We start from the raw sequence: 26551 nt of genomic DNA, 5'->3' as shown, positions 1-26551 counted from the left end.
GGATCTAAAATATTTCACACTCCCAAACCATCATTCAATAGCTGTTAGCATCCACAGCACAAGAGGTGTGGTCAGAGAGACTTAATGCCAAGAGGACACAGGCAGCTGCTGGGATGAGCTATGGCACTACTGGGATGAATTAGCAGGGAGACTTTTATTAAGTGGGCGAATTATTAAAAGGAAATAAAGTTATTTTCCAATCTTCAGTGGGAGACCGAAAGGAATAAGATCAAGTGGGAAAACAGCAGGAGAGATTAGCAGTGATGATGTGCACAGGCACACCACAGCTGGAGGTATTAAACATATTTTAAAAAAAAGAGAGAGTGCAGTCAGGTGAATTAATACGATTAACAAGAGCCAGGGGGACACATCAGAGTTAGAGAAGGGTTAAAAAGAGGTAGGAGTAGAACATTTCTTCAGCAGAACATGTTCTACAGGTTCTGAAAGGTACCGAGCTAATGTTTTCTTGGTTCCTTTTCACCCGCTCCATCTCTGGAGTAAACACCACAGGCGTTCCCTTGGCTGAACTGTCTTTATACAACACCTACAGGGCAGAAGCACAGCACCCCGAGGGGCCAATCAGAAACTCAAACATACAGACCACGCACACCTATAGGACTGCTTTCATTGACAAGGAGGAGTTTTCTGGAAATATCTGAGATTGATTAAACTCAGAGAGGTCATTTCTTTAGTTGGTGGCATTTTTTTGGTATATTATTTTGGTATATTTAAGCAGCGTCTGAGAAATTGGTCCTATAGAGTGATCCATCCTGGTAGCTCCTGCTGAGCAGCCAGGATCTCTGCTGTACGTGGAGACAAACATCCCTAATGCTTTAGCAGGAGATTTAGCTGTGAAGTGGAAATTAAGAGCAGCACACAGCAGCTTAATGTGAAGAAAGATGAGCTGCAGGTTAGAAGATAGTAGACTCACAGACCAAAAAGGAAGATTTTATTCAGTTTAGGGGACTGATGATTGAGGATTAAAATAATAAAGAGAAAAAGGCAAGGGTGTAAATTAGATGGATGGGCAGTCTGGGCCCTGGATGGAGCTTGATGAGATGAGCAAGAGATGATGAGGAAGGGGGAAGTGTATGATAGGCATTATTATAGGACTCTACTGTTCACAGTTAGGAGCAAACGTGGTACGGTTCCACTACCGAGCTGATGTGCTTCTGGGTTTCTTTGACTCGCTTCACTTCAGGGAGATCCGGTATAGCTGTTCCTCGACCCAGAGAGTCCTTGTATTTTATCTAACCAAATAAAATTTGGGGATTCGTGCAGAGAAAGTACAAAAAAAAGTAAGTAACAGATCAATAACAGAAAAACACGCAGACAAAAAGCCACAAGCGGCACCAAAAATCACAGCAGAGACAGAACATGAAATTAAACACACATCGTTCCCTAAAAAATAAAGAAGCAGGTTTATGTTAGACACACACAACAACTACTGGGAAGATCTACTGGAGGCTAAGGAGAATTGTTATAGCACTGTTTGAGGTGGAGGGATGAACGGATGCAAATCGGAGACTAGGGGTTCACTGCAGTGGAGTACCGTGCTAATATTTTGCTGATTGCGTTTAACTCTCTCCATTTCTGGCGTCTCTGATATTGATGTGCCTCCTCCCACGCCTTCTTTGTATTGATGCTTTGAATAAAACAGCACAAAAAAGTCAATTATTGTTGTAACACACTCAAAAGATGATTAGTTTTCAATTTAGGAGGGAAGGAAGGAATTTCAAAAAATTAAAAAAGACAGAAAAATTCCAAAGCGGAGTAATAAGGAAAAGGGAGGGTATTTTTGTCTCGTAAAAGGAAATGACGTATGGAACATGGTTAGGATGTAGGAGGGGAAAACCAGCGCTAAATACAGGAAAGGTAAAGTTTTCTAGATAAGTAAGATGAGATCAGAGGGCGTTTGGGGGGAGTTATTATAAGGAAGTCATATTAGGGTCACTGCAGTCTTTTTCCTCTACCAGGCTGATATTCTTCTGGGTTTCTCGGACCCGCTTCACCTCAGGCAGATCTGGTATGGCTGTGCCTTGACCCACAGAGTCCTTGTACTGTATCTGCCCATTGCACAAGTTACACAGGTGCAAAATCAGACGGTGACAAACAAAAGCACAGTTTGTACTGTAGACACATACACAGGCAGCTATTCATAAAAACAACATGAACACCTGAAATGAGAGGATACTGATTTCCAGACATATTTATGTATATTTAAAGGGACTAATGTAAAAATATGCAGGTTGTTTTCAGCGTGAGTGATGTTTAGTTTAGTTTATTACTTCAGGGTTCACATGAAATTAACAATGAGTTATTACGCAAGCTCTAAAAGTCCCCTGTGGATGATAAACTGTGAATTATTTTACAGTGGAAACAAGAAAAGTCCTCTAATGAGTTATAAAAATGAAATATTAGCACGAGGACAGATATCTGTAAAAAGAAAGTTGAATGTAAAATCATTATTTGAAGAGATTAGATGTGATGGCAGGTCTGGTTTTATTCTTTGATGCTAGAGGAGGAGGAAATATGGAGGGAGGAGTGGCTGAGGAGTAATGAGGTAGGGCAGGGTCACTCTGTTGAGTACCGTGCTGACGTTGCGCTGGTTGCGTTTAACCCTCTCCATCTCAGGGGTCTCGGGCAAAGCTGTTCCTCCTCCCAAATCCTCTTTGTACTTAATCTTACACGGACGAGGAATCAAAGCATAAACGAGTGGTTAGCCTCACCGAGCGCTAATTTACTTATCTTGCACCTTTGGGAGCACACGTCAACAAAAGCACACAGAATGAGACAAACATCTATACAAACATTTAACAAAGAACGCACACATTTCAGGTGTTGACTTCAGAACAACTGAAATGAAAAGGTTACTGATCATATCGGTTTTCAGACGCAGGTGCATGTGGGTGATGCTTAGTTTAGTTTATCACTTCAAGGTTCAGATGAAATTAATTATGAGTCTGTTAAGTCCTCACAGTCCCCTGTGGGCGATAAGATTCAAAGTATTTCACAGTGGAAACACCATCTGTTTACACTATATCACCAAAAGTATGTGGATACACAAATAATACAACCGTGTTTTGTTGAGACTGCATTTTAAAAGCATGGACATTCATGTGTTGCATTTACTGTTGTGTTTGCAGGGATTTGCTCCACATCAGCCACAAGACTCTTAATAAGTTCAAACGCTGAGCCTGCATGATGAGGTCTGGGTTCTGTCAGGGTCCAAATATAAAAGGCTTTTTTTCATGTACCCAATTCTGTTAAGTCCTCTAAAACAGCGGTCCCCAACCTTTTTTGCGCCACGGACCGGTTTATGCCAGACAATATTTTCATGGACCGGCCTTTAAGGTGTCGCGGATAAATACAACAAAATAAAACTAGCACCGGTACCGAAAAAAAGAAGATTTATTCATAACACACGTGAAAAGACCCAGGAAAACAGAGTTAACGATAAAAACGATAACAAAATAACGCTGAAAACCGATAAAAACCCTGAAAACCATACATTTCACACCTGAGCCTCAACTCTCGCGGCCTGGTACCAAACGACTCACGGACCGGTACCGGTCCGAGGCCCGGGGGTTGGGGACCGCTGATCTAAAATGAACAAATGTGAACTAACAGTTCCAAACAAAGGCACAATAAAGTCTCCACATACTTTTGGTCATCTAGTTCTTAGCATCTAGGGATTCTTTCTGGGCTCCAAAAAGATTCTTTAATAAATCTAAACAATTAAATAATTAGAATGAAAAACAGGTTTTTGTAAAAACAAAAACAGTTGAATATATAATTATTATTTGGAGAGATTAGATGTGATGGCAGGTCTGGTTTTACTCTTTGATGCTAGAGGAGGAGGAAATATGGAGGGAGGAGTGGCTGAGGAGTAATGAGGTAGGGCAGGTCACTCTGTTGAGTACCGTGCTGACGTTGCGCTGGTTGCGTTTAACCCTCTCCATCTCAGGGGTCTCGGGCAAAGCTGTTCCTCCTCCCAAATCCTCTTTGTACTTAATCTTACACGGACGAGGAATCAAAGCATAAACGAGTGGTTAGCCTCACCGAGCGCTAATTTACTTATCTTGCACCTTTGGGAGCACACGTCAACAAAAGCACACAGAATGAGACAAACATCTATACAAACATTTAACAAAGAACGCACACATTTCAGGTGTTGACTTCAGAACAACTAAAATGAAAAGGTTACTGATCATATCGGTTTTCAGACGCAGGTGCATGTGGGTGATGCTTAGTTTAGTTTATCACTTCAAGGTTCAGATGAAATTAATTATGAGTCTGTTAAGTCCTCACAGTCCCCTGTGGGCGATAAGATTCAAAGTATTTCACAGTGGAAACACCATCTGTTTACACTATATCACCAAAAGTATGTGGATACACAAATAATACAACCGTGTTTTGTTGAGACTGCATTTTAAAAGCATGGACATTCATGTGTTGCATTTACTGTTGTGTTTGCAGGGATTTGCTCCACATCAACCACAAGACTCTTAATAAGTTCAAACGCTGAGCCTGCATGATGAGGTCTGGGTTCTGTCAGGGTCCAAATATAAAAGGCTTTTTTTCATGTACCCAAGTCTGTTAAGTCCTGTAAAATGAACAAATGTGAACTAACAGCCCCAAACAAAGGCACAATAAAGTCTCCACATACTTTTGGTCATCTAGTTCTTAGCATCTAGGGATTCTTTCTGGGCTCCAAAAAAAAATTAGAATGAAAAACAGGTTTCTGCAAAAAACAAAAACAGTTGAATATATAATTATTATTTGGAGAGATTAGATGTGATGGCAGGTCTGGTTTTACTCTTTGATGCTAGAGGAGGAGGAAATATGGAGGGAGGAGTGGCTGAGGAGTAATGAGGTAGGGCAGGGTCACTCTGTTGAGTACCGTGCTGACGTTGCGCTGGTTGCGTTTAACCCTCTCCATCTCAGGGGTCTCGGGCAAAGCTGTTCCTCCTCCCAAATCCTCTTTGTACTTAATCTTACACGGACGAGGAATCAAAGCATAAACGAGTGGTTAGCCTCACCGAGCGCTAATTTACTTATCTTGCACCTTTGGGAGCACACGTCAACAAACACACAGAATGAGACAAAATCTATACAAACATTTAAAAAATAAAGCACACGCATTTTGCCTGATTACAACACTTTGAGCAAAGCGTTTCACACCACAACGTCTGCACTAAGAGTTTTAAGTAAAGGTTAAAGTATAGAACCAAGGGTTAAGAGTTAGTTACACAAATTAAAAACTGCTTGTTTTGCAAAGTTAAAAAAAATAAAATAATTTGCTCTAAATAAAGAAGGGCTGCATATCAAGGTTTGTTAAAAAATGTGGAACGCCAAACCCAAAAAAATTAATTCAAAGAATTATGTAAAAAATGTGATATTAGAAAAAGTTAAGAAAAAATATTACGGAGTAGATACCAAGCTGAAATTCTTTGTATTCTCTTTAACACGCAGCATTTCAGGAGTGTCCTTTACAGTAGACACTTTGCCCTTTATGTTTTTAAGGTCAGCCTGGTATTGAAGCTACAAGGAGAAAAACAAAAGTGCAGTTAAGATGTTTCACAATGAAAAAGAGGTCAAGTCTTCACGTATATCCCTGATTAAGGCACAAAACTAACTGGAGTAGAACATTAAAACAGTACATACAAACAGAGGCGCCTCCAGAATTTTTTCATAGGGGTGGCCATGTGGGGGCCACAACTAAAAAAATGGGGTAGCACAGCAAAAACAGAATTTCCCGTTTTATTATGCAGTTGTGAAATATACAGTGGGGCAAAAAAGTATTTAGTCAGCCACCGATTGTGCAAGTTCCCCCACTTAAAATGATGACAGAGGTCAGTAATTTGCACCAGAGGTACACTTCAACTGTGAGAGACAGAATGTGAAAAAAAAATCCATGAATCCACATGGTAGGATTTGTAAAGAATTTATTTGTAAATCAGGGTGGAAAATAAGTATTTGTTCACCTCAAACAAGGAAAATCTCTGGCTCTCACAGACCTGTAACGTCTTCTGTAAGAAGCTTTTCTGTCCCCCACTCGTTACCTGTATGAATGGCACCTGTTTGAACTCATCATCTGTATAAAAGACACCTGTCCACAGCCTCAAACAGTCAGACTCCAAACTCCGCCATGGCCAAGACCAAAGAGCTTTCGAAGGACACCAGGAAAAGTATTGTAGACCTGCACCAGACTGGGAAGAGTGAATCTACAATAGGCAAGCAGCTTGGTGTGAAATAATCAACTGTGGGAGCAATCATCAGAAAATGGAAGACATACAAGACCACTGATCATCTCCCTCGATCTGGGGCTCCACGCAAGATCTCATCCCGTGGGGTCAAAATGATCATGAGAACGGTGAGCAAAGATCCCAGAACCACACGGGGGGACCTGGTGAATGACCTGCAGAGAGCTGGGACCAAAGTAACAAAGGTCACCATCAGTAACACACTACAACGGCAGGGAATCAAATCCCGCAGTGCCAGACGTGTCCCGCTGCTGAAGCCAGTGCATGTCCAGGCCCGTCTGAAGTTTGCCAGAGAGCACATGGATGATACAGCAGAGGATTGGGAGAATGTCATGTGGTCAGATGAAACCAAAGTAGAACTTTTTGGTATAAACTCAACTCGTCGTGTTTGGAGGAAGAAGAATACTGAGTTGCATCCCAAGAACACCATACCTACTGTGAAGCATGGGGGTGGAAACATCATGCTATGGGGCTGTTTTTCTGCCAAGGGGACAGGACGACTGATCCGTGTTAAGGACAGAATAAATGGGGCCATGTATCGTGAGATTTTGAGCCAAAACCTCCTTCCATCAGTGAGAACTTTGAAGATGAAACGAGGCTGGGTCTTCCAACATGACAATGATCCAAAACACACCGCCCGGGCAACAAAGGAGTGGCTCCGTAAGAAGCATTTGAAAGTCCTGGAGTGGCCTAGCCAGTCTCCAGACCTCAACCCCATAGAAAATCTGTGGCGGGAGTTGAAAGTCCGTGTTGCTCGGCGACAGCCCCAAAACATCACTGCTCTCGAGAAGATCTGCATGGAGGAATGGGCCAAAATACCAGCTACTGTGTGTGCAAACCAGGGCCCTGTGCTTCGTACGTCGCTTACTACATCCAAGATCAAATGAAACATCCAAGACCAAACCATCGCGCTAACCGTGAGCGCGCTAATCCGGTTCCCCGAACACACCTGCTGTTGACGATTAGTACAGCTGGACGCAGTAATGTGACATCACTGGGTGTCGTAAAAGGGGCTACGCATCGATAGTAGAAACATTGATCGGCAACCCTCTGATTGGTCGGCGAAAATGTCGACGGAGCGCGCTCGGCTTGGTATTTTTCGGCAGCAGAGCAAGAACTCTTGAGTGAGGGATTTCAGGAGTTTCAGAGTTTAATCAGAACGCAAGGGAACACTGCAAAGGCTGCAAAAGCAAGGAGAGAGGGCTGGCAGAAAGTTGCTGACAAATTAAACTCGTAAGTAATTTAATAATAACAATAATAATGGAGTGGGTTTATATAGCGCTTTTCAAGGCACCCAAAGCGCTTTACAATGCCACTATTCATTCACTCCCACATTCACACACTGGTGGAGGCAGCTACAGTTGTAGCCACAGCTGCCCTGGGGCAGACTGACAGAAGCCAGGCTGCCATATCGCGCCATCGGCCCCTCTGGCCAACACCAGTAGGCGGTAGGGTAGATTTATCATATCACACTATATTATCCAATATTATATTACATTATATTATATTATAATATGTTATATTATATCCCCTTTCACATTAGAGCCACAACAGGACCCACTAGAACATGGGAACAAGTAAAAGTGAAATATAAGAATATGCTACAGAATGGTAATATTTATCACTTATATTGCTTTTCGTCTCTTGGAAAGAGACCCTGAAATAATCTGTTTGTTTATAACAGCAACCAAGAAAAGGGCAGAGCAACAAAAGACAGGTGGTGGTCCTGCACCCCCTCGTCAACAAGTTGGTTAAGTAAATAATATCCTCACGGGAAAATCGATATCTCTCTATGAGCACACTGTCGCGCTGAGCTAAAGGATCCTGTCTGTCCCGCAATATACGCTGAATTCTGGAAACTCTCCTTATCAATCTTGCACCTTCCGCAATGGGTGGCTCGCGTATACGGACAGGACATGGCTGCGACAGGCTTCCCAAATCCACCTTCGCTTTTATAGCCGTGGTCTCTCATCTTGATTACACGAAGTAATTTACAATTGCTACTCTGAAATATGAATTACATCTGTAATAATCACATACATGTAATAGAATGTTAATAGTACATTTCCCTTTTTTAGGGAATGACCTGTATCTATCTGTGTGAAATCAATAAATGGATCAGGTGCTGCATTGTCTTTAGTTACATTGATGTTATTTATTTATGGTGAAACAGTGGTGGAATATCGCTGTTGCTTTCGTATGAATGACGCGGGCATACCTGCGTGGCCGCGATCTAATCCTGTTTACATAAAGTAAACCTGCTCCCGAGCAGGTTTACGCTTACGGCTCTGTTGCTATGACAGCAAGTCCCGGATGGGCTTCGGGGAACCGAACGATCCAGGATCACGCGAAATCGTCAACAATCTCATCCAGCTAACTCACTTAGCGCGGTACGAAGAACGGGCCCCAGGTAAAGACCTATAGTAAACGTTTGACCTCTGTTATTGCCAACAAAGGTTATGTTACAAAGTATTGAGTTGTATTTTTGTTATTGACCAAATACTTATTTTCCACCCTGATTTACCAATAAATTCTTTACAAATCCTACCATGTGGATTCATGGATTTTTTTTTCACATTCTGTCTCTCACAGTTGAAGTGTACCTCTGGTGCAAATTACTGACCTCTGTCATCATTTTAGGTGGGGGAACTTGCACAATCGGTGGCTGACTAAATACTTTTTTGCCCCACTGTAGGTTACTTGAAAAATATGGCAAATAACATAGAAGGAAAAGAATAATTATGCCTAGCTTAGGTCTCTGTGAAAACCAAATAATATTATGAAATCCATAATAATCTGTTTTAAACAGGATTAAATGAGTAAATATATGGTGTCTTCCTCTCTTTTGTGCCCATGTTTATTAGAATTATTACCAACATTGGACAATCTTGCTGGGTGGGGGCATTCGGTGGGGGGGCAGCAAATTTTGAAGTGTGGCTAGTGGCCCCCTGTGGCCCCCCCTTGGTGGCGCCCCTGCAAACATATAAAGTACTGGAAATATAATTTTACAGCAGCTATAAAGACGCACATAGAGACACAAGATGCTGAAAGAACCTCAGTCAGGACGTGCTGACCTGTCCGGACGCGGCGTAACTCCTCGTGTGTTACTTACAGTGCTGAAGTTCTTTTGGTTCTCGCGGACTCGCTGCATCTCTGGAGTATCCAGGACTGGTACATAGTGAGACATGGTCTTCTCAGCCTCCTCTTTGTATTTTTTCTGTTTGGATGATAATACAATTTGTGATTTTTTTTATATATGCTAATGATTTATCCTGATGAGAGTGGTGGCTGGGTCAGTTCAGTAACCTACCTGGCTGACGATGTTCTTCATCTGCTGAGCATGGATGATGTCAGGGGTATCGATGACAGTTGTGTAGCTGGCTCTGTCCATCTCAGCGGTCTGCTTGTACTTAGACTGGAAAAGAAAAACAGCCAGTCAGCACTGATCATAAATGCAGCGGAAAATATTAACAGATGTTCCTTTTAACACCGGACGTGTGCTCATAGTTTCACCAAACGTTAGTTTTATTTATTGTACCATTCTAGCCTAGTTCTTGTCTTCTGAGTTTTTGATGCCTGTTTTTATGTTCGTGAATACAAATTGACCTGAGCTGTCATTTTGTATTTACTCAAGTTCTTTCTTTGACTTTGTTATTTGTGTTTACTTCCTTCACTGTTCCCTTGTATCTGTGTGCTGTCTCTATATTTAGCATTTGTCTTTTAGTTAGTTCCCATTTTCCTCAAAGCTTGATTTTTCTTTGTGCATTATGTAAGTTTACTTCCAATGTTGTCATTGTGCTGACTTTTTTCACCCGTGTCTCATTCCCCACATGTCTCCCCTTCCCTAATCAGCCTCAGCCTAGTGTGAAGAAATAGCCCTCTCATCAGCCCAGTCTTACTCTGTCTAGTCTAAATGTTCGACTTTTGTTACTCTTGGAATCTTTTCAGTCCAAATTAACCTGCAATCACTCTGATTTTTTTTGTCTTTTACATAAATAATTAATTCATAATACCTTCATTTCATATCAGGGGCCTGCAGCTCACATTCTGGAAATCACTGCTCCAAGAAAGCGATGCAAAAAACATTTAAGATTCAGACCTGACTGAGGATCTCCGTGGCATTCCTGGCTCTCATAAAGTCTGGGGTGTCTGTAGCCAAAGCCAGCATTCCCTTGCCCTTGATCTCCTGCTCCAGAGACTTTTTGTACTCTCTCTGTAAACACCAAAAGTTAAAATTTTTACACATGATAATGTTACTCTAAAAAAAACACAAAACGGGGTTTCTACTCATTCATACTGAAGAGGGCTGCAAAACCAGAAATCATGAGGGGTCAGAGAATAGAGAAAGTTAGCAGAATCTACGTAACGGATGTGGTAACAAGACTGAGTGTGAAGCTTGACACAGAACTGAAAATAAAACAACAGCAGTCAGCAGTTAGAGACATGACATAAAATAGACTATTTCTACTTCTTCAGTTTGTTCATTAAGTCATCATACATCTATCTTGCAATCTACAAATCAACCTCAAATGCACTCAGAGTATATCTTTTCAAAAACAACACTACCAACAACAACAAAACAATTAAGAGATCTGCAAGCACCGGGATCACTTATGAAAAAAGATAAAGTCATTAAAATTCTATAAAAATTCAACATTGCATGTTTGACTTGAAAAACAAGAGAAGAGAAGATATGCTTTGGGTACAACTGAGGCTGATTTTTGTAGGATTCATAACACACAAATAAATATGAGTACAAGTGAAAATCATGGCAAAATTAAATAGGGTGCAGATGAAGGTTAGGTTATGGTCATGAAACACAAAATACAATGATGGGAAATTAGTGACATAAGAAAGCAGGGACAAGAGGACGAGTGAACCCAACAGTCTCACTTTTAGTGCAATGGTGAAGCTTAGTTAAGAGGGGATAGGATTCATGAAGAGCGAGATTGTTGGAAGTCATTCGGATGAGAGCGTGATGTTGTTCGCATCACCTCTCGGTCAGTCGTACCTCACACAGGATTTGAGTGGCATTTCTTGCTCTCAAAAGCTCCGGAGTTTCCTCCAGTACAGTTAGACCTTTACCCTTCACCCCCTCCTCTAGATCCTTCCTGTACTCTTTCTACAGGATGGAAGAAGAACAGAGAGACTGCAGAGAAGGGCACACAGGCAGGCCAGGCCAAAGCACACAGACAGACAAACGATACAGTCGGCAAGTTCTGCTGCTTGCCTTTAAAAAGCTCAAAGTCACCAAGTCTTTCCAAGTTACGCAGAGACACATTCACTGCTTTTATGTATTATCATTACAATCGGTGATATTGTTACAGAGAAAACTGGAGACGTTGGTGATTTTGGCAGGATTCTAATGAAAAAACAAGTTGAAACACATTTAATCAGAAAGAGCAGAAACAAAATCTTCATTAAAACAACAAGGAAATCAACAAGATGGGAATTCACATCAGCATTTCACCCTGTTGTTTCACACAAATGATTACATGCATGCAGTCTTGTCACATAAAGTTGGTGGTAAGCTACTACTTGGTGAAGGACTGTAAAATGAAGATCTATTCAATATTAGTTGAGTACTTTACTGCTAGGAAGACACATGATGGCTGGAGGATGGGTAGGTCATTATTATTCTGTAGACAATCATGCAAAAGTTAATAATAAACTAATAATACTGCAAAAGACAAACTGGGAAGGGCTAAAAAAAGTGGTGAAAAGAAAAAGAGACCGATTGTGATGTTGTCTTAGTACGATTATGAAGCTTGGGTGAGGTAAATAGGAGACACCATCAGATGTAAGTTGTCCTTTAGTTACCTCACTGGCTATTTTGGTGGCGTGTCTGACATGAATCATGGCAGGGGTGACCTCCAAGCCTGAGAGGTTCTTTCCCCTCATGTACTCCTCAAAGTCCTTCCTATAGTCTTTCTATTGGTCACAGAGATAACACAAGGGACAGACAGAGCTCAGATAACCACATGCAAGCAGTGCTGGTTCACAATGCAGCTCCCTTCATTCTTGTTTGCACCATTCTGCTCATGATAGCACCCATAACTGTATATCTGATGTCTGTAAATGTGTCTGAGTGCATGTGTGGAGGTGTAAGAGGTGTTTGTTGTGAAAAAGGAACTACACTAGGATATCGTATTGTAATTAAAATCTATAAAGCAGGCTCCAGGAAAGAGGCCAAACACATACTTTACTTTGACATCTTCACAGGAAAATAACCTGTCATAGCATTAAGTGAACAATACAGAAGTTTCCGGGTGAGTTTCCTTTCAGCGCATTTTACACTGCCACAGTATTACAATAGGACGACTGTAAAGAGCTACTGATGTGAATTTTCTGCAATTTAAAACATTTTGTGACTATAAAATTACTGAATTGCAGTTTTGGTGTAATAAAGTTACTAAAGGCATTGTAAAATGTTTTTCCATACTTTAGAATCATTCTGTAAGCATAACATAAACAATGGCTTTGCATCCAACTAGCAACAAGAGGCAACACAATACAAGTTAATATAGCGCTTAAGGAGGCACTAAAGATTTTAAGAGAGGTCTGCAATGGGAAAACGTACTGCATCTGTGCGTACTTCATTGGCAGAGGTTAACAGAAGGCTTATTTACCTGACTCTGCATGTGCTGAGCCTCCTTAGCAGTCACATATGTGGGTGTCTCAAAGTCCAGCATAGGTTTGCCCTTCTCCTTCTCATACTTCTCCTTGTATTTCACCTGTAACGACCCACACAAACATACTCAACTGTCTGCAAAGGAAAGACACACTGTGGGGATATCACATGGTTTCCATTCATTTCTGTACGCTGGGAAAATCAAACAGAAAAGCTGTAAGGTGTATCCATCCAGTAAGATTCAAGACAAGTTAAATTACTGTAATTAATGTAAATGAGAACAGAAAAGAAAAGCTTGCACGGCTCTTCACTGCGACTGATTATGCAATCAAGGTATTTAACAGTGACTTGATATGAGAAATGACTCCCTGGAAAGAAAACTATAATACCAAATATGCTATATCATAAACAATTACAAAATGAGTATTTTTTGTTTTTATTTTATTTTTTATTTTTTTAAAATATCAATTTTAACAGCATTTTTAAAACACCCCATTAAAATTGTTACAGTATAATAAACATAGAAAGTATTATCAATTCAGTTCAATTCAATTTTATTTATATAGCGCCAAATCACAGCAACAGTCGCCTCAAGGCGCTTTATACTGTAAGGTAGACCCTAAAAATATACATACAGAGAAAAACCCAACAACAAACCCAACAATCAACCTGTGAGCAAGCACTTTGGCGACAGTGGGAAGGAAAACTGTCTGACACAGTTGAAACCCACAATAGTGTTTTTTTTACTGTGTCGAGTGCTCGTTGCCCCACGGGAGTATGAACCACTTACGTTACTTTGAAGTTCAGAAGCCTCCTTGTGATGGAGCTGTTCGGGTGTGTCGGGAATCATGTGGTAGTGACCCTTACTCTCCTCAAATTTCTTCTTGTAGCAGTACTATGGGGGATTCCCAGTAAAGTAAGGCAGCTCAGTACAGCGAATCATTACTTAGCAGAAAATCCTCATAGTTTATGATAGAAAGAAACATAATAGCATTTAAACATAAGGGTTTTTAAAGTTATGTTAAAATAATTGTCAATCTACAAAAGGCAGGAAGAGGAAGTCGGTGTTAAGTGAACATTAATAAAAGACTAGTTTTGTTTGAACTACGGAGGAAAAAAAGTCACTGAAAAGGTTAAGAAGTAGAGGTTATAGAGGGTGATAGTATTCGGGGTCAAAGGTCAAAAGTGAGATGGGTAAAGATCACTACCAGATGAGGTCAGAGAATGATGGATGTCTTTTATGATGGAGCTTAGTGCATAAATCCATGAGATGGTCAGCAGTTTGCTACATTTTGCCGATTGTTACTGTGAGGTGATGGAAACAGAGTTCAGCACACTGTGCAACGAAACCAAACTCGCTCGCTGCAGCTTCCTGTTTGGGAATGTGAGAGGGTTAAAGGTTAATAGTCACACAGGCAGCTTACGTCGCTGGACAGCTTGCTGGTGCTCGTGATGTGCTTCATGGACAGGGACTCAGCCATGTCGGTCACAGGTTTGTGGATCTTCTTCAGGTCACCCTTGTACTTCACCTGTGTGTTATATTGACAGCAGTCACATTAATTAGACACTATGGTAATATATAATGGGCGATATTTGTTTGAAATGGTGAATTTCACAGAAATGTAAAGAATTACTAGGATACATTTAGTTTGTCTCTGTTCTAGTAACAACACCAGGATGCCAAAATCAGATATTGCTTTACTCCCATAGATAAACCAATCAGACAAACTATACAAAAGTATAACAACTGTGGAAAAAATGAATGATTTTTTTGGCCTATGATAAAAACGGTGTGAAGTGATGATAAGATACGCGAGCACCCACCTCACTGGCCAGCACACTGGCTTCCTTGAGAGTCTTGTAAATCTTACTTTCCTTCAGGTCATATTGAGGTTTCTTTCCTTTCATCTCCTTATCAAACTTCTCCTTGTACTTCACCTGTTCATTAGCGTAGGATATGTGTACAAGTTAGTTTATGTATTGACTGAGAGGAAACCAACATCAGCCGACGTCTCCATCATAGTAAAAAACAACTGAAGGACAACAGTTTTTGGATTTGATTAGTGACTCAGATTCCTCGCAGATAGTTTTATAAAAGCTTTGCACAGGCTCTGCGCCACATTTTAAGTATTTAATTTGTTTTTTCTTTCATAAATATGTTGAGCAGTAATGAAAAGTGTGTAATAGATTGGTTGCAAATGTAAAACTGATTCTGATGCATTTATTAACTTTAAAGTTGATCAAACTGATCAGACAAGATGCTTTGTACTGTAAACATAAGCAAATAAAGCATCCTGTAATTCACATAAACACAAACATGAACTTCATATATAATAAAATATATATGGAAAAGGTAAGGCGGTGTGGTTGTGGACGCAGGTCAGGTGTGGTTTGGCTCCACAGGTCAAACCACTTTAGAGTGAAGGCAGAACACAGGAACACGTTTGAAAAGGTGTGCTATAAAAACATGTGTATATCTAACAGGAATTGTGGCTAACTTTTCACTACTGTAACCGTATTCCAAACTTTTAGGAGGGCCTACACCACCCCTTAGGATTGCGATGAAAATGGAGCACAGCACGGTGAACTACTGGACATACACATGTTTTTAAGAACAATTCAAGTTCATTTTTAGAAAAGCCTTTTGTCACATTCAGAAACAAACAGACATGGAGACTTAAAGGGAAATAATGGGAAAAATCTGAAAAGACAGTTTAAATAAACACATAGTATTAGCGCCAGGCAGCTAATGCAGTAACGCTGTTCTCTATGCTTAGCAATGAGGCACATCTTGTAATGGAAATATAAAAAAAGCAGAGGGTGGACACTGCAAAGAAAAGAAAGAGCAAATCAAATAGGAACTTTGTAAGATTTGATTTGTGAATCAATATTTTCTCAAAAGTTCCAGATGTTTATCTTAAAGGCTCAGTGAACCCTGTATTCAGCCAGTCTGTGGGTCAGCAGGAAGGGGGACAGAGAGACAGAGAGGACAGACAAGCAGCAGCAGTCCGTCAGTTTTAGGGCATAAACCTCCTTACATCACTAGTCACCGCACTCATTTTCTTAATGTGGCGCATCAGGGGGGTATCATAGGAAGCTGCTCCATGGAGGGAGGGCTTATCCTCCACCTACAAAGCGCAGTGAGATGGAGGGATGAGAACACACAGACTAGGATGTTATGGAAGTAGACAGAAGAGGAAAGAGATTAAGGTTGAGAAGAAGAGTTATAGTATTGAAGGATGGAGGAAGAGGAGGACAGGTATAAGGATGGTGGTGGGACATGTACAATGGTATGGTTAAACATCTATATCTACTTTCATGGAGTAACATGGATTATAATGCAGGATGGCAGAGGAAGCGCAGTGGAAGAGCTGCTAGTTGTATCATTAGGCCAACACGACTGCTGCTAAGCATCTACCACAGCACTACTAGTCTGCTAATATTAGCTTGTGGAAGCTGATCTGACAGTTAAAATCCAGGCAGCTGATCTTTCCAACTGGCTGCCACCTAAATAAATAATTAAATGAATGAATAAATGAATAAATGAATAAACAAGGGAAGCCTTTTCTATGAGATGACAATCGTTGCGACCCAGTGGCAAAGGAACCCGACTGTCCAGGGCTGGATGAGACAGGTGAGCAAATTCATTTAGTGTACCTGGCTTGTCAGCTTGGACACCTCAGTTGCCAAAGCGATATCTGGGCGGTGGGCTAGAGAGCCTCCACGGCTGGCCTCTTCACGTGCTTTCTCACGGTAGCCAATCTGATGGGCACAAGACCCGACAAGAGTCAGTTGATCATGTAGAAACTACAGTACAGGGATGGGTACTATAGGGATGCTCCTTTTTTCTCTTCTTTTGTCTTGAGTTGAGCCTTTAAACACATTTACATGTACTGAGCTGGTGAGTCAGTATCAGTGTACTTCATGGTTACCTGACTGATGAGTTTAGCAGCCTGGGTAGCCTTCTTTATGTCAGGACGGTCGACTACAGTAGTGTAGTGCAGGCTGGCTTTGGCATCTTTCTTGTAGGCCACCTGTCCAGTTGGACAAAATTGGAAATGCAATATAGTAAACCTGACTTCCACATCCACAGACAACTATGAAAAGCTGAAAAAATTACCCCCAAGTCCAACTACCCCAACTGTTTTAGCCCATTTGTGGAAATGACTCACATTGCTCTGATTTTTGGCCACGTCCATGGCATGCTGAACATCAGGCGGCACAATCATGTGGTTATATATGGACTTGCCCTTTTCCTTCTCAAACTTTTCTTTGTACACTTTCTAAAAAGATAGAACAGCACATCAAGCCCAGCTGCAAACAAACAGTCCAGGGTTACACGCTGGCTGAGCTCATTTTGTGAAACGCATGTAATAGTAAGACAGTCATACCCCGCTGACAAGTTTGTTGACTGTCCTGCTGTGGGCAGTATCACGAGTGTCGGGCAGGGTGGTGAATGAGCCGGACTGCATTTCCTTCTTACTGGCCTCCTTGTATTTGCTCTGATGAACAATAAAATAAAGAATAAAAACATTTAAAAACTCATAAGTTTTACCTAAGGGTATACTATATATACCCTATAGTACAGTTAATTTTTTGCTGAACAGTTCTTACCTCTGAGGCCAGAACACGCACAGCCTTGGCATGGAGAATTTGAGGAGTGTCCAGGACAGGCATGTAGTGTCCCTTTTCCTTCTCATACTTCTGTTTATATTTCACCTGGGATGGGCAAAAGAAAAAAGAAGCAGTTTAGGACATTAAACATCACATTCTTAAGCATCACTATCTGGCCTTTAGTAGTTTTAACTAAATATGGTGTCTCTAATAAAGAATGGGGAAACTTACCTCACTGGCCATTTCAGCATTCTTCATGCACAGTAAGGTTAACTTGTCATCGACCACAGGTATCACGCAGCCCTTCATGATCTCTTTGTCGTACTTGTACTCAACCTGTTGGTAAAATATGGCGGTGAAAAAAAGAGAGCAACAGTGCTGCATGTTGCTAAAATGACACACATTAAAATAAGAGGTCCCAACTCACATCGCTCTGCTGCAAGGAGTTCTTGGCAGCATTGACAAAGTCGGGCCTGTCCGCTGTCCAGATCCACTGGTTCTTGGTTGCTTCATACTTCTTCTTGTAGTCAAGCTAGAAATATAGCAAAATAAAACAGAATCAAAAACTGGATGTTAGCACAAATTTGGGTTTAAAAATGTCATTTGAAAATTCTGGCACTCGAGATGCTCACATTGGTGATGTTCTTGTAGGCCTCCTTAGCGGCACGGATCTCGTGAGCTTCGGGGTCAATGTTGATGTGGGCCTTGCTCTTTTCATACACCTCTTTGTACTTCAGCTGCAAGACACATAAAATATACAAAAGTACATTTTGTATTTTGGTTTCCTGTGCCAGTGTATGAAAGAATATTTTAAAAGTGCAGTGCAGACTTACATTGCTGGTGATCTCCTTGACCTTCTTCATGTGTTGTTGGTGTGGAGTGTCATAAGGTAAGGTGTAAGCCTTTGCCTTGGTCTTGTTATACTCCATCTTGTAGATGATCTAAGCAGATGTAGATAGTAACAGGTGAAATTTAAACACAAAAAAACCCACTGCTTCTTCACAAGTTCTTGTAAAAATCTAAACATAATAATAAAAACCTTGCAAACCCAACACTTACATCACTGATCTTCTTGCTGCGTTTGTGGGCCTCATACTCAGGAGTCTCCAGAACAGAGGTGAACTTGTCCTTGGCACGTTCATACTGCTCTCTATACTTCCACTGATAGAACAAGGATAATGTGAAAACAAAAGAAAGTTAGCATCATGCAATGAAATTGCTGCTGTATTAATTTGCTTGTCTTTATGAATTTTTTTGTTGTTGTTGTCTTTATGAATATAACAAGCAACTTCTAAAGTGGTAGAAAAACTGTCCAAGAAAACATCGAAAAAGTCTTGCAGACACTATACATGTACAACCCTACTGCAGATTTTAAAAAAAGTCCTATTTCAGCTTCTTAAGAGTCAGTTGAGATGATAGCGCTAATTTTAAAACATCGCTAGCGTTATAGCATATTATAGCTAATTTTAAGGAAAAATTAATTACTTTTTTTTTTCTTGGATAGCTTTTAAACACTATCGGAGCAAGTTGGCTAGCATGTAGTTATAATTAAATCAATATGCAACATCGACTGAGTGAAACAAAGCAATGGAAAAGCTTATAGGCATGCTCGATGAGAGACGTGCACGTGCACAGAGGGATGCATTATTCATGTGACAATAAAGACAGTTAAATGCCTTACCACCATCATGAAAGTCTGCAGTGCCCACATGGTTTAAGATGTTGTATGTATGTATGTATGTATGTATATATATATATATATATATATATATATATATATATATATATATATATAGAGAGATATATGTATATATATATATATATATATATATATATATATATATATATATATATATATATATATATATATAGAGAGAGAGAGAGAGAGAGATATATATATATATTATATATATATATATATATATATATATATATATATATATATAGATATATATATATAGATATATAGATATATATTTGATTTATATATATATAGTTTAACATAAGAGAAGACTCTGTGATTGCTATTTTGGTCAAAACTAACAAATTCCAGGAGAAGCTATAATGTACTAAATTTTACTGCATTTCTTTAGATACCAAATTGCTCAAAGGCAGTTGGGCAAACAGTGTTAAAGCTTCGGTAATGAATTGCCCATGAAGAAAAGCAAATGAGCGATGGAGGGATTAGAGCATGGAAGAAGGATGGACTATGTGGGAGTTAAAGCCACTTTTAAATGGAATGACTGGATGGAAAGATTTTCTGCAGGATGGGGATTTTATGTGATAAGACCTTGTCCACAAACAGCAGGGAGGAACAAAGTCACCTCCATCTATGACTTGAGTCTTATGATATATAACACATGGTCTATTTTGTGCCTGTTTGTGGACAGAGATCAAAGTTATCATGCTTCCCTTCTCTCTTTGTTTACCTTACTGCCCATAGTGGTCTGGTAAAGGGCTGTGAGGATGTCAGGGCGGAGTAGCTCATTGCAGCCACCCTTTAGTAGATCCTTTGCTCTGGATTTATACATTTTCTGTCCACATACACAATGACATACACACACACACACACACACACACACACACACACACACACACACACACACACACACACACACACACACACACAGCATGCCATAGTTGAGGACACAAAAGGAAAACAGCAGTAACATGGGGGAGGACTGGAGAAGAACTCCGGATCCAAGTGTGACGATGGTGCTGTCTGTCCTTATCTGTGCCCTCAGAGTGACAGGGATGATCATCTACAGCGAGTGTGAGACGATCGGCTCAGTGGATTGAATTGTTACTGTGCTAGTGATTAAACTGTCATTTCTGATGGAGCAGATGAAGGACAACACTGCATAACACTCAGCATTCCAGCTGCTGTTTGAGTGGCAGTTCAACAGCAACCTGTGTGGGACAAAATGAAGAAACTGATACAAAAGGGAAATAATTTTTTTTGAGTTGGGAGCTCTATAAATGCCATGCGATGTCCACCATCAGCAGTCCTGCTGACAACCTCATGCACCGGTGTCAGGGCTCTTCGGGGACCAGACCGGAGGTGGCAGGCCGGTGGTACAACGTGACCAGGGCGTTTACCTGGCTCATCTTCCTGTTCTCCCTGGCCAGTTGATATCTAGGATCATCTGTAGTTATGGTGAACTTATCCTTGGTCTTCTCATAGTCTGCTCTGTAAGCCCTCTGCTCAAAGTGTCAGAAGGTAGTTAAAAAGGAGTCCCCAGAGAACAAAATGTTTCATCTCGCGTCATGTGGATGAAACATTTTAAGAATTTAAGGAAGGTAAAAACTGACTGATGTAAAGAACAAAGGGAAACATTTTAAACACTTGACTTTAAGGGTAAACACAAAAACAGTCAGTGATAAACAGTGTAGGCAATTATAAAATACTACAGTGAATTCCTGTTTTTTTTTTTTTACCTCCACGCTGAGAGTCCAATAGAGAAGCACAGAAAAATAGAAATGTGGTTAACTGTTTCATTTGATTTACAAATGCGTTAACAAACTAAATCCAATTTTTATTTATTGCTGGAGGTTAAAGAATGACGGGACTCACATCGTTTATGAGAACGGAGGCTTGCTTGGCGGCTTGGAAGAATGGAGTGTCGCTGGTATACTTGAAGTTGCCTCTGTTCTTCTCAAAGGAGGCTTTGTACAGTCTCTGCAGACAAACAATACAACTTTTATTAAGAAAATACAGAAACTATACCTCGATACTGCAAATCATAAACAGGTGCCATATAAATAAAAATGAAGCTTAATGTCACTGATGCTTTACCTCACTGTAGAGCGTCTTGTTCCTCTCAGCCTGCACCAGCTCAGGTGTGTCCCATACAAAGCAGCCAATACCCTTCAGCCAATCCAGGTCCTCCTTATACTTGACCTAAAAAAAACACATAAAATGAGATTAAATTAAATTGAAATGTTGTGTAGTGTCTCAGTGCTCATTGTACTGAATACTCTTTAATGAACTGTAAACATTTTACCACACGGTGAATAAAGTCACGAGTACTCACGTCACTAACGTTACCGCTGACAATCTTGCTGAAGAAGAGTTCGGGACGATCGGGGATGGACTTCCAGGTCCCCAGAGAGCTAATATACTTCTCTCTGTATTTAACCTGATAAGAGAGGAAAAAAACAGTAGATGGAGATGCAAAAGCTCAAAACATGTACATTTATAAAGACATTTATAGTTAACAATGAGCCAGATCATTTCAACTCCCGACCTCGCTAATGTCATCAGTGACCCTGCGATGGTAAGTGATGTCCAGAGCATCCTTGACTGTGTGGTAGTGTCCCTTGGAAAGCTCAAAGGTTTCTTTGTAGCGCAGCTGAAGAAACGAAGGAGAAAACGTGTCATATACATTCATCAAACACACATAATGTGATTTATAGCATCTACAATTTCACACTGACTTGTACAGTATTTGTGGTAAAAGGGTAAAATCAGATAAACAGATAAAGAATATTTATATTTTGACATGGGATAAAATTCACTATTAGTTAATGAAATCTCTTAAATTTGACCGTTTTCAGTGGAAAAATTATTAACAAACAGTCTGACTCCTATAATTCCTGAATGCATAACAGTTTCAAACTAAATCACAAGTTTCCTAAATGAGCAAACTCACATCACTGGACTGCAGGTAGGACTTCTTGGCACGGATCAGGAGAGGTGTGTCAGCAATGGCAGTGTACCGGTGTTTCATCTTCTCATACTGTTCTTTGTATTTGTTCTAAGGGAAGAAACGATTGAGACAACACCTTAGAAATTGGCTTCAGAGGAGACTGCAATTGCTGTAATTTCAATTATTTTGGCAAAGTATAAGAGTATATAGAAAGCAGCTACAGTAAATAGTGTAAACAAAATAAAATACAAACAATTTTAGGTTGAGGTTTCAGTGACAGCGGCATTAAATGAGAACGAAGGATCAGACTTACATCACTGTAGAACACTTTCATTTTTCTAGCATGGCCCATATTTGGAGTATTGATTTCTGGAGTGAAATGAGCTCTTTGTTTGGCAGCCAGATCTACGTACTGGTACTGTAGCAGAAGGGAAAAAATATTGATTAGATTATCAGGAAAGACACACACATACATATAATAGATTCAGTTATTCATGCTGTTTATTTGAGCTTGCCTGGTTAACCAGCTGCTGGGCCCACTTGACTCTCCGAATGTCCACAGAGTCTGCAGTTGTGGTGACTTTGGCCATGTCCTCCTTGCTCTGAGCTTTGTAGATCAGCTGGAAAGAAACAGAGCGAATGTCAAAACGTGTGGCTTTTGTTTTTTAGAATATACTGCAAGCTCATTTTTGTTTGGAAAGCAGATCACATGAAGCTATAATACGATGAAGCACATTTAGGAAACCAACTCACGTTGCTCATGTGCGTCTTCAGCTCAGTCACACGCTTATACTCAGGCGTGTCCAGGACCACAGAGAATTTAGCAAGGTTCTTCTTAGCCTCCACTGGATAGCTCACCTATAAGAGAGAAAAAATAGTTTATATGAATGATGCAGATGCCTGAATATGCATTGGAAAGGAAAAATAGGAATCCATTCTATCCAAAAAGACGTACCCTGAATTTGGTGACGTCGCGGACACGGACCATCTCTGGGGTGTTATACAAGAAGCAGCCAATGCCTCTCAGCCACATCAGGTCCTCTTTGTATTTCAGCTAAAAACACAAAACAATTAAAAAAATTATTTTAAAAAACATCTTCAAACTCCACCTTGTAGAGGTTTTGTTTTAATTTTATTCTTTACATACGTCGCTGGTGATCTCATTGACGTGGTGGTAGTGCATGAGCTCAGGCGTTATGGGCAACGATATCAGCTGGCCTCTGCTGTTGTAGTATTTCTCTTTGTAGCACAACTAGGGTAAGAAGGGAACAAAAAAAGTCCATCTTACAGCATGAATTTTTTAAAAAAAGGACATGAATGTTGTAATCTGTGGGTGCCCGTACGTCACTGAGGTGCTCCTGGTTCATCTTGACTTGTTTAATATCAGGAGTGTCATAGGTTGTGTGGATCTTGTCCTTTTGCTTGTGGTAAGTCTCACGATACAGACGCTGGAGGAGCAAGAAACACATGCACAGCACTGTTTTATGCAGCATTTAACATCCATCACAAGGAAATGAAATATTAATCTAAAACAGTGGGTCTGGCTTAAGTATAACAGCTGTGTGTCATCTTACTTCATTGATGATCTTGTTAGCCTTCCTTGCAGTGACAAAGTTGACACCCTCTGGGTGAAGAGTGTAGCCTTTAGCCTTCACCATCTCATAGGCCTCCTTGTATTTCACCTGCAAGGATAAAAACAAAAGTGTGTCATTCAGAGACATCAAATTACCGTAAAAATAAAAAAGTTCTGATCTGCCCAAGCGTGTGTTTGACTTACATTGCTGGAGACAACAGTGTTCAACTTGACCTGCTTGATGAGGGGGGTGTCATGAGGCAGTGAATAACCGGTTGGCATGAAGCTCTTGTTAGCTTCTTTGTACCAGTTCTAAGAGAAGTCAACACACATGATGAGAGATGTTGTTAAAAATTTTAAATATTGATACTATACAATATATGATAATAATTGTTAAACAATCACACTGAATATGAAGGAACGTTATCTTACATCACTCTGGATGTAGTTGGCCAGACGGGCTCTTTCTGTTTCAATGGTAACAGCAGGAGCGGTGTTGGTGCCCTTGATATTGGCGTTGTAATCATAGCGGTAGTGCAGCTGGGAAAACAAATGGAAAAAAAAGATGAGATTTGCGATCTTACTTCTTTTCGTTTGTAATGTACAAAGAGAGTGTTAACAAACTACTGAGCTAGCATGAATCTAAGACAATAAAATCCCTTACGTCACTCAGGTTCTGAGCGTTCTGCTTGGCGGTCTCGTACACTGGAGTCTCCGTCACCACTGAATATTCTTTGAAAGCATCTTTGCCTTTGGCTCTGTACTTGTTCTAGAATCAAAAATGAAGCATAGCAATCATTTGTTAGGACAAAATCCTTATAAAGGAGATGAACTAAAGTTAGAAACTTAAAACAATGAAGAGGATGGAGAATGAGTGTGTTGCTTGGGCTAACCTCACTCTGAAGATTATCAGCGTTCTTGACACGGAGGATCTCTGGCGTGTCCCAGGCATAGCAACCAATACCTTTGAGCCAGTTCAGATCATCCTTGTAGAAGATCTGGGGAGAGGTAAAATGTTGTGGCTGAAATTAGTTTCAGTGCATAGGATTCAAGAATGTAGCTATTTGATTTCTTTTACATACAATAAGGCAACAAAACATCCTGACCTTTCATATTTTTTAAGAAATAAACAAAAAAGGAATAGAAAAAAACTCAGTGTGGTTTAACTGATTTTCAATATTCTCACAAAAATGAAAAACAAAAACAAATAAAATAAGAAAAAATATAAAATGTAAACATATAGGATCATAGCACAGAGAATGATAGAGCTGACAAAATAAGCAATAACAAGCACAGAATATCAAAGCTGAGGACTGCTACTTACGTCGCTGAGCTGTTCATTGACTTTGCGTGCCTGCACGTACACCTGCATGTCAGGCATGCAAATCCACTGGTGCAGATACTTGCGGTAGTTGATCTCGCTGACGGCATTCTGGGTACTACGGGCAGACAGGATATCCAACATGTCTGGGGGGATGTGGTTCTTGGCCTTGGTTTTCTCATAGTTCTCCTTGTACAGACGCTGCAATGATGGAAAAACAGATGGTTCTTTCAGTTGTCATATGCACAATAAAATCTACACAGGGATGCATGTTTTTGTAATATAGAGCTAATCAAACAACACAGCCGCTCTATTGCTCATCAAGAGAAATGTCAATATGTGGAAGGTGTAAGGGCAAAACAAATGGAGCTTACATCTAGGACGAGTTTTCCAGCTTTGACGCAACGAGCAGTTCCAGGATCGTCCTCCAGTGACTTGGGCAGGCTGTAGAGAGATTTGAACTTCTCGTAGTCCTCCTTGTACTTCACCTGAACGGGAGAGAGGATTCATATTGCCTTGTAAAGATCAGAAATTGAACATCATCATAACAATAATATGAAATAAAAATTGAAACGTACATTGCTGAGAATAATCTTCTGCTGTTTAGCGTGCTGCAAGGCGTTTGCGTCATGTGGAATCTGGTAACTCTTCGCTTTGATTTTGTCCCAGGTAGAAGTGTAGTTTTTCTGTTGATAGAAAAAGCCAGAACGTCACCATAAACATGTCATTTACAGATATCTATCACTTCTTATCAGTGACAGGAGGACAGACATTTTTACTGGATCTCCACTTACGTTGCTGAAAATGTATTTGAAGTTTTGGCATCTGACGTAATCGTGGGTATCCAGAACCGTGGTGTAGATGTGCTTCTCCTTTTGATAAGTCTCTCTGTAGTTGAGCTGTCAGTGATGAATGTTTCATTAATCCACTCAGTATGAGTTCAAAACTGAAACACTAATTTTGTAGTTTTTAAAAGTGCAGCTCACTCACCTCACTGGCCCAGGTGTGGCCCAGGACAGCAGTCACATAAGACGGGGTGTCTGTCACAATGGAGTAATTGTTGAACTCCTTCTTGGCGTTCTCTCTGTATTTAAGCTATACGGGAGCATATTATATAAGTACATTATCAAACACAAATAGAAAAAATCCAAATCCCCATAAACACACACACAATTCAGGAATCACATGTTTTTACTCACATCACTTTGCAGGTCATAGGACTTCTTGGCACGAAGAATCTCTGGTGTGTCCCAAACGTAGCAACCAATACCCTTCATCCAGTTCAGGTCATCCTTATAGAACACCTATCAAATGACAATAAACCCAGACAACATTATATATTTGCTTGCAGATAGAAACATCTATTAATGTGGGACGTGTAATAACATTTCTGGCGTTTATATAAATACAAAGATAAAAGATTTTGTATAATGTCTAGATAATGCTTCATGTAATACTTCATGTAATACAAGTTTGTACGGGATCTCGCACAACAAT

At 40.3% G+C, this 26551-nt stretch overlaps 1 protein-coding gene across 9 annotated transcripts in view; it reads right to left on the bottom strand.

Moving 5' to 3' along the window:
* Positions 1-26551, bottom strand: part of neb (nebulin) — a 70111-nt gene that overhangs the window by 1912 nt on the left and 41648 nt on the right. The window contains exons 86-136 of one of the 9 annotated variants that reach the window (XM_085383427.1): positions 26254-26358; positions 26045-26149; positions 25849-25953; positions 25633-25740; positions 25429-25542; positions 25058-25255; positions 24627-24731; positions 24398-24502; positions 24166-24273; positions 23938-24045; positions 23735-23842; positions 23504-23608; positions 23308-23412; positions 23116-23214; positions 22914-23018; positions 22676-22780; positions 22474-22578; positions 22164-22268; positions 21759-21863; positions 21546-21650; positions 21308-21412; positions 21086-21190; positions 19941-20045; positions 18571-18672; positions 18345-18452; positions 18144-18248; positions 17939-18043; positions 17743-17847; positions 17512-17616; positions 17289-17399; positions 17070-17180; positions 16830-16931; positions 16555-16659; positions 15936-16025; positions 14722-14835; positions 14322-14426; positions 13688-13792; positions 12896-13000; positions 12087-12197; positions 11278-11388; positions 10366-10479; positions 9577-9681; positions 9379-9483; positions 5440-5544; positions 4904-4996; positions 3924-4016; positions 2591-2683; positions 1974-2066; positions 1553-1645; positions 1158-1250; positions 452-544 (exon numbers count right to left, since the gene is read on the bottom strand). In XM_085383427.1, the coding sequence (XP_085239553.1) occupies positions 452-544; positions 1158-1250; positions 1553-1645; positions 1974-2066; positions 2591-2683; positions 3924-4016; positions 4904-4996; positions 5440-5544; positions 9379-9483; positions 9577-9681; positions 10366-10479; positions 11278-11388; positions 12087-12197; positions 12896-13000; positions 13688-13792; positions 14322-14426; positions 14722-14835; positions 15936-16025; positions 16555-16659; positions 16830-16931; positions 17070-17180; positions 17289-17399; positions 17512-17616; positions 17743-17847; positions 17939-18043; positions 18144-18248; positions 18345-18452; positions 18571-18672; positions 19941-20045; positions 21086-21190; positions 21308-21412; positions 21546-21650; positions 21759-21863; positions 22164-22268; positions 22474-22578; positions 22676-22780; positions 22914-23018; positions 23116-23214; positions 23308-23412; positions 23504-23608; positions 23735-23842; positions 23938-24045; positions 24166-24273; positions 24398-24502; positions 24627-24731; positions 25058-25255; positions 25429-25542; positions 25633-25740; positions 25849-25953; positions 26045-26149; positions 26254-26358 (5403 nt within the window). Of the gene's footprint in view, positions 1-451; positions 545-1157; positions 1251-1552; positions 1646-1973; positions 2067-2590; positions 2684-3923; positions 4017-4903; positions 4997-5439; positions 5545-9378; positions 9484-9576; positions 9682-10365; positions 10480-11277; positions 11389-12086; positions 12198-12895; positions 13001-13687; positions 13793-14321; positions 14427-14721; positions 14836-15935; positions 16026-16554; positions 16660-16829; positions 16932-17069; positions 17181-17288; positions 17400-17511; positions 17617-17742; positions 17848-17938; positions 18044-18143; positions 18249-18344; positions 18453-18570; positions 18673-19940; positions 20046-20610; positions 20713-21085; positions 21191-21307; positions 21413-21545; positions 21651-21758; positions 21864-22163; positions 22269-22473; positions 22579-22675; positions 22781-22913; positions 23019-23115; positions 23215-23307; positions 23413-23503; positions 23609-23734; positions 23843-23937; positions 24046-24165; positions 24274-24397; positions 24503-24626; positions 24732-25057; positions 25256-25428; positions 25543-25632; positions 25741-25848; positions 25954-26044; positions 26150-26253; positions 26359-26551 lie in introns of all 9 variants that reach the window. The other 8 variants (XM_085383419.1, XM_085383420.1, XM_085383422.1 and 5 more) reach the window with 8 other exon arrangements.

Source organism: Rhamphochromis longiceps, linkage group LG16, assembly GCF_057381845.1.
Source record: "Rhamphochromis longiceps isolate RC_006_pf linkage group LG16, R_longiceps_female_GT1.1, whole genome shotgun sequence".
Taxonomy (NCBI): Eukaryota; Metazoa; Chordata; class Actinopteri; order Cichliformes; family Cichlidae; genus Rhamphochromis; species Rhamphochromis longiceps.
This window is presented reverse-complemented; position numbering and strand designations above follow the sequence as displayed.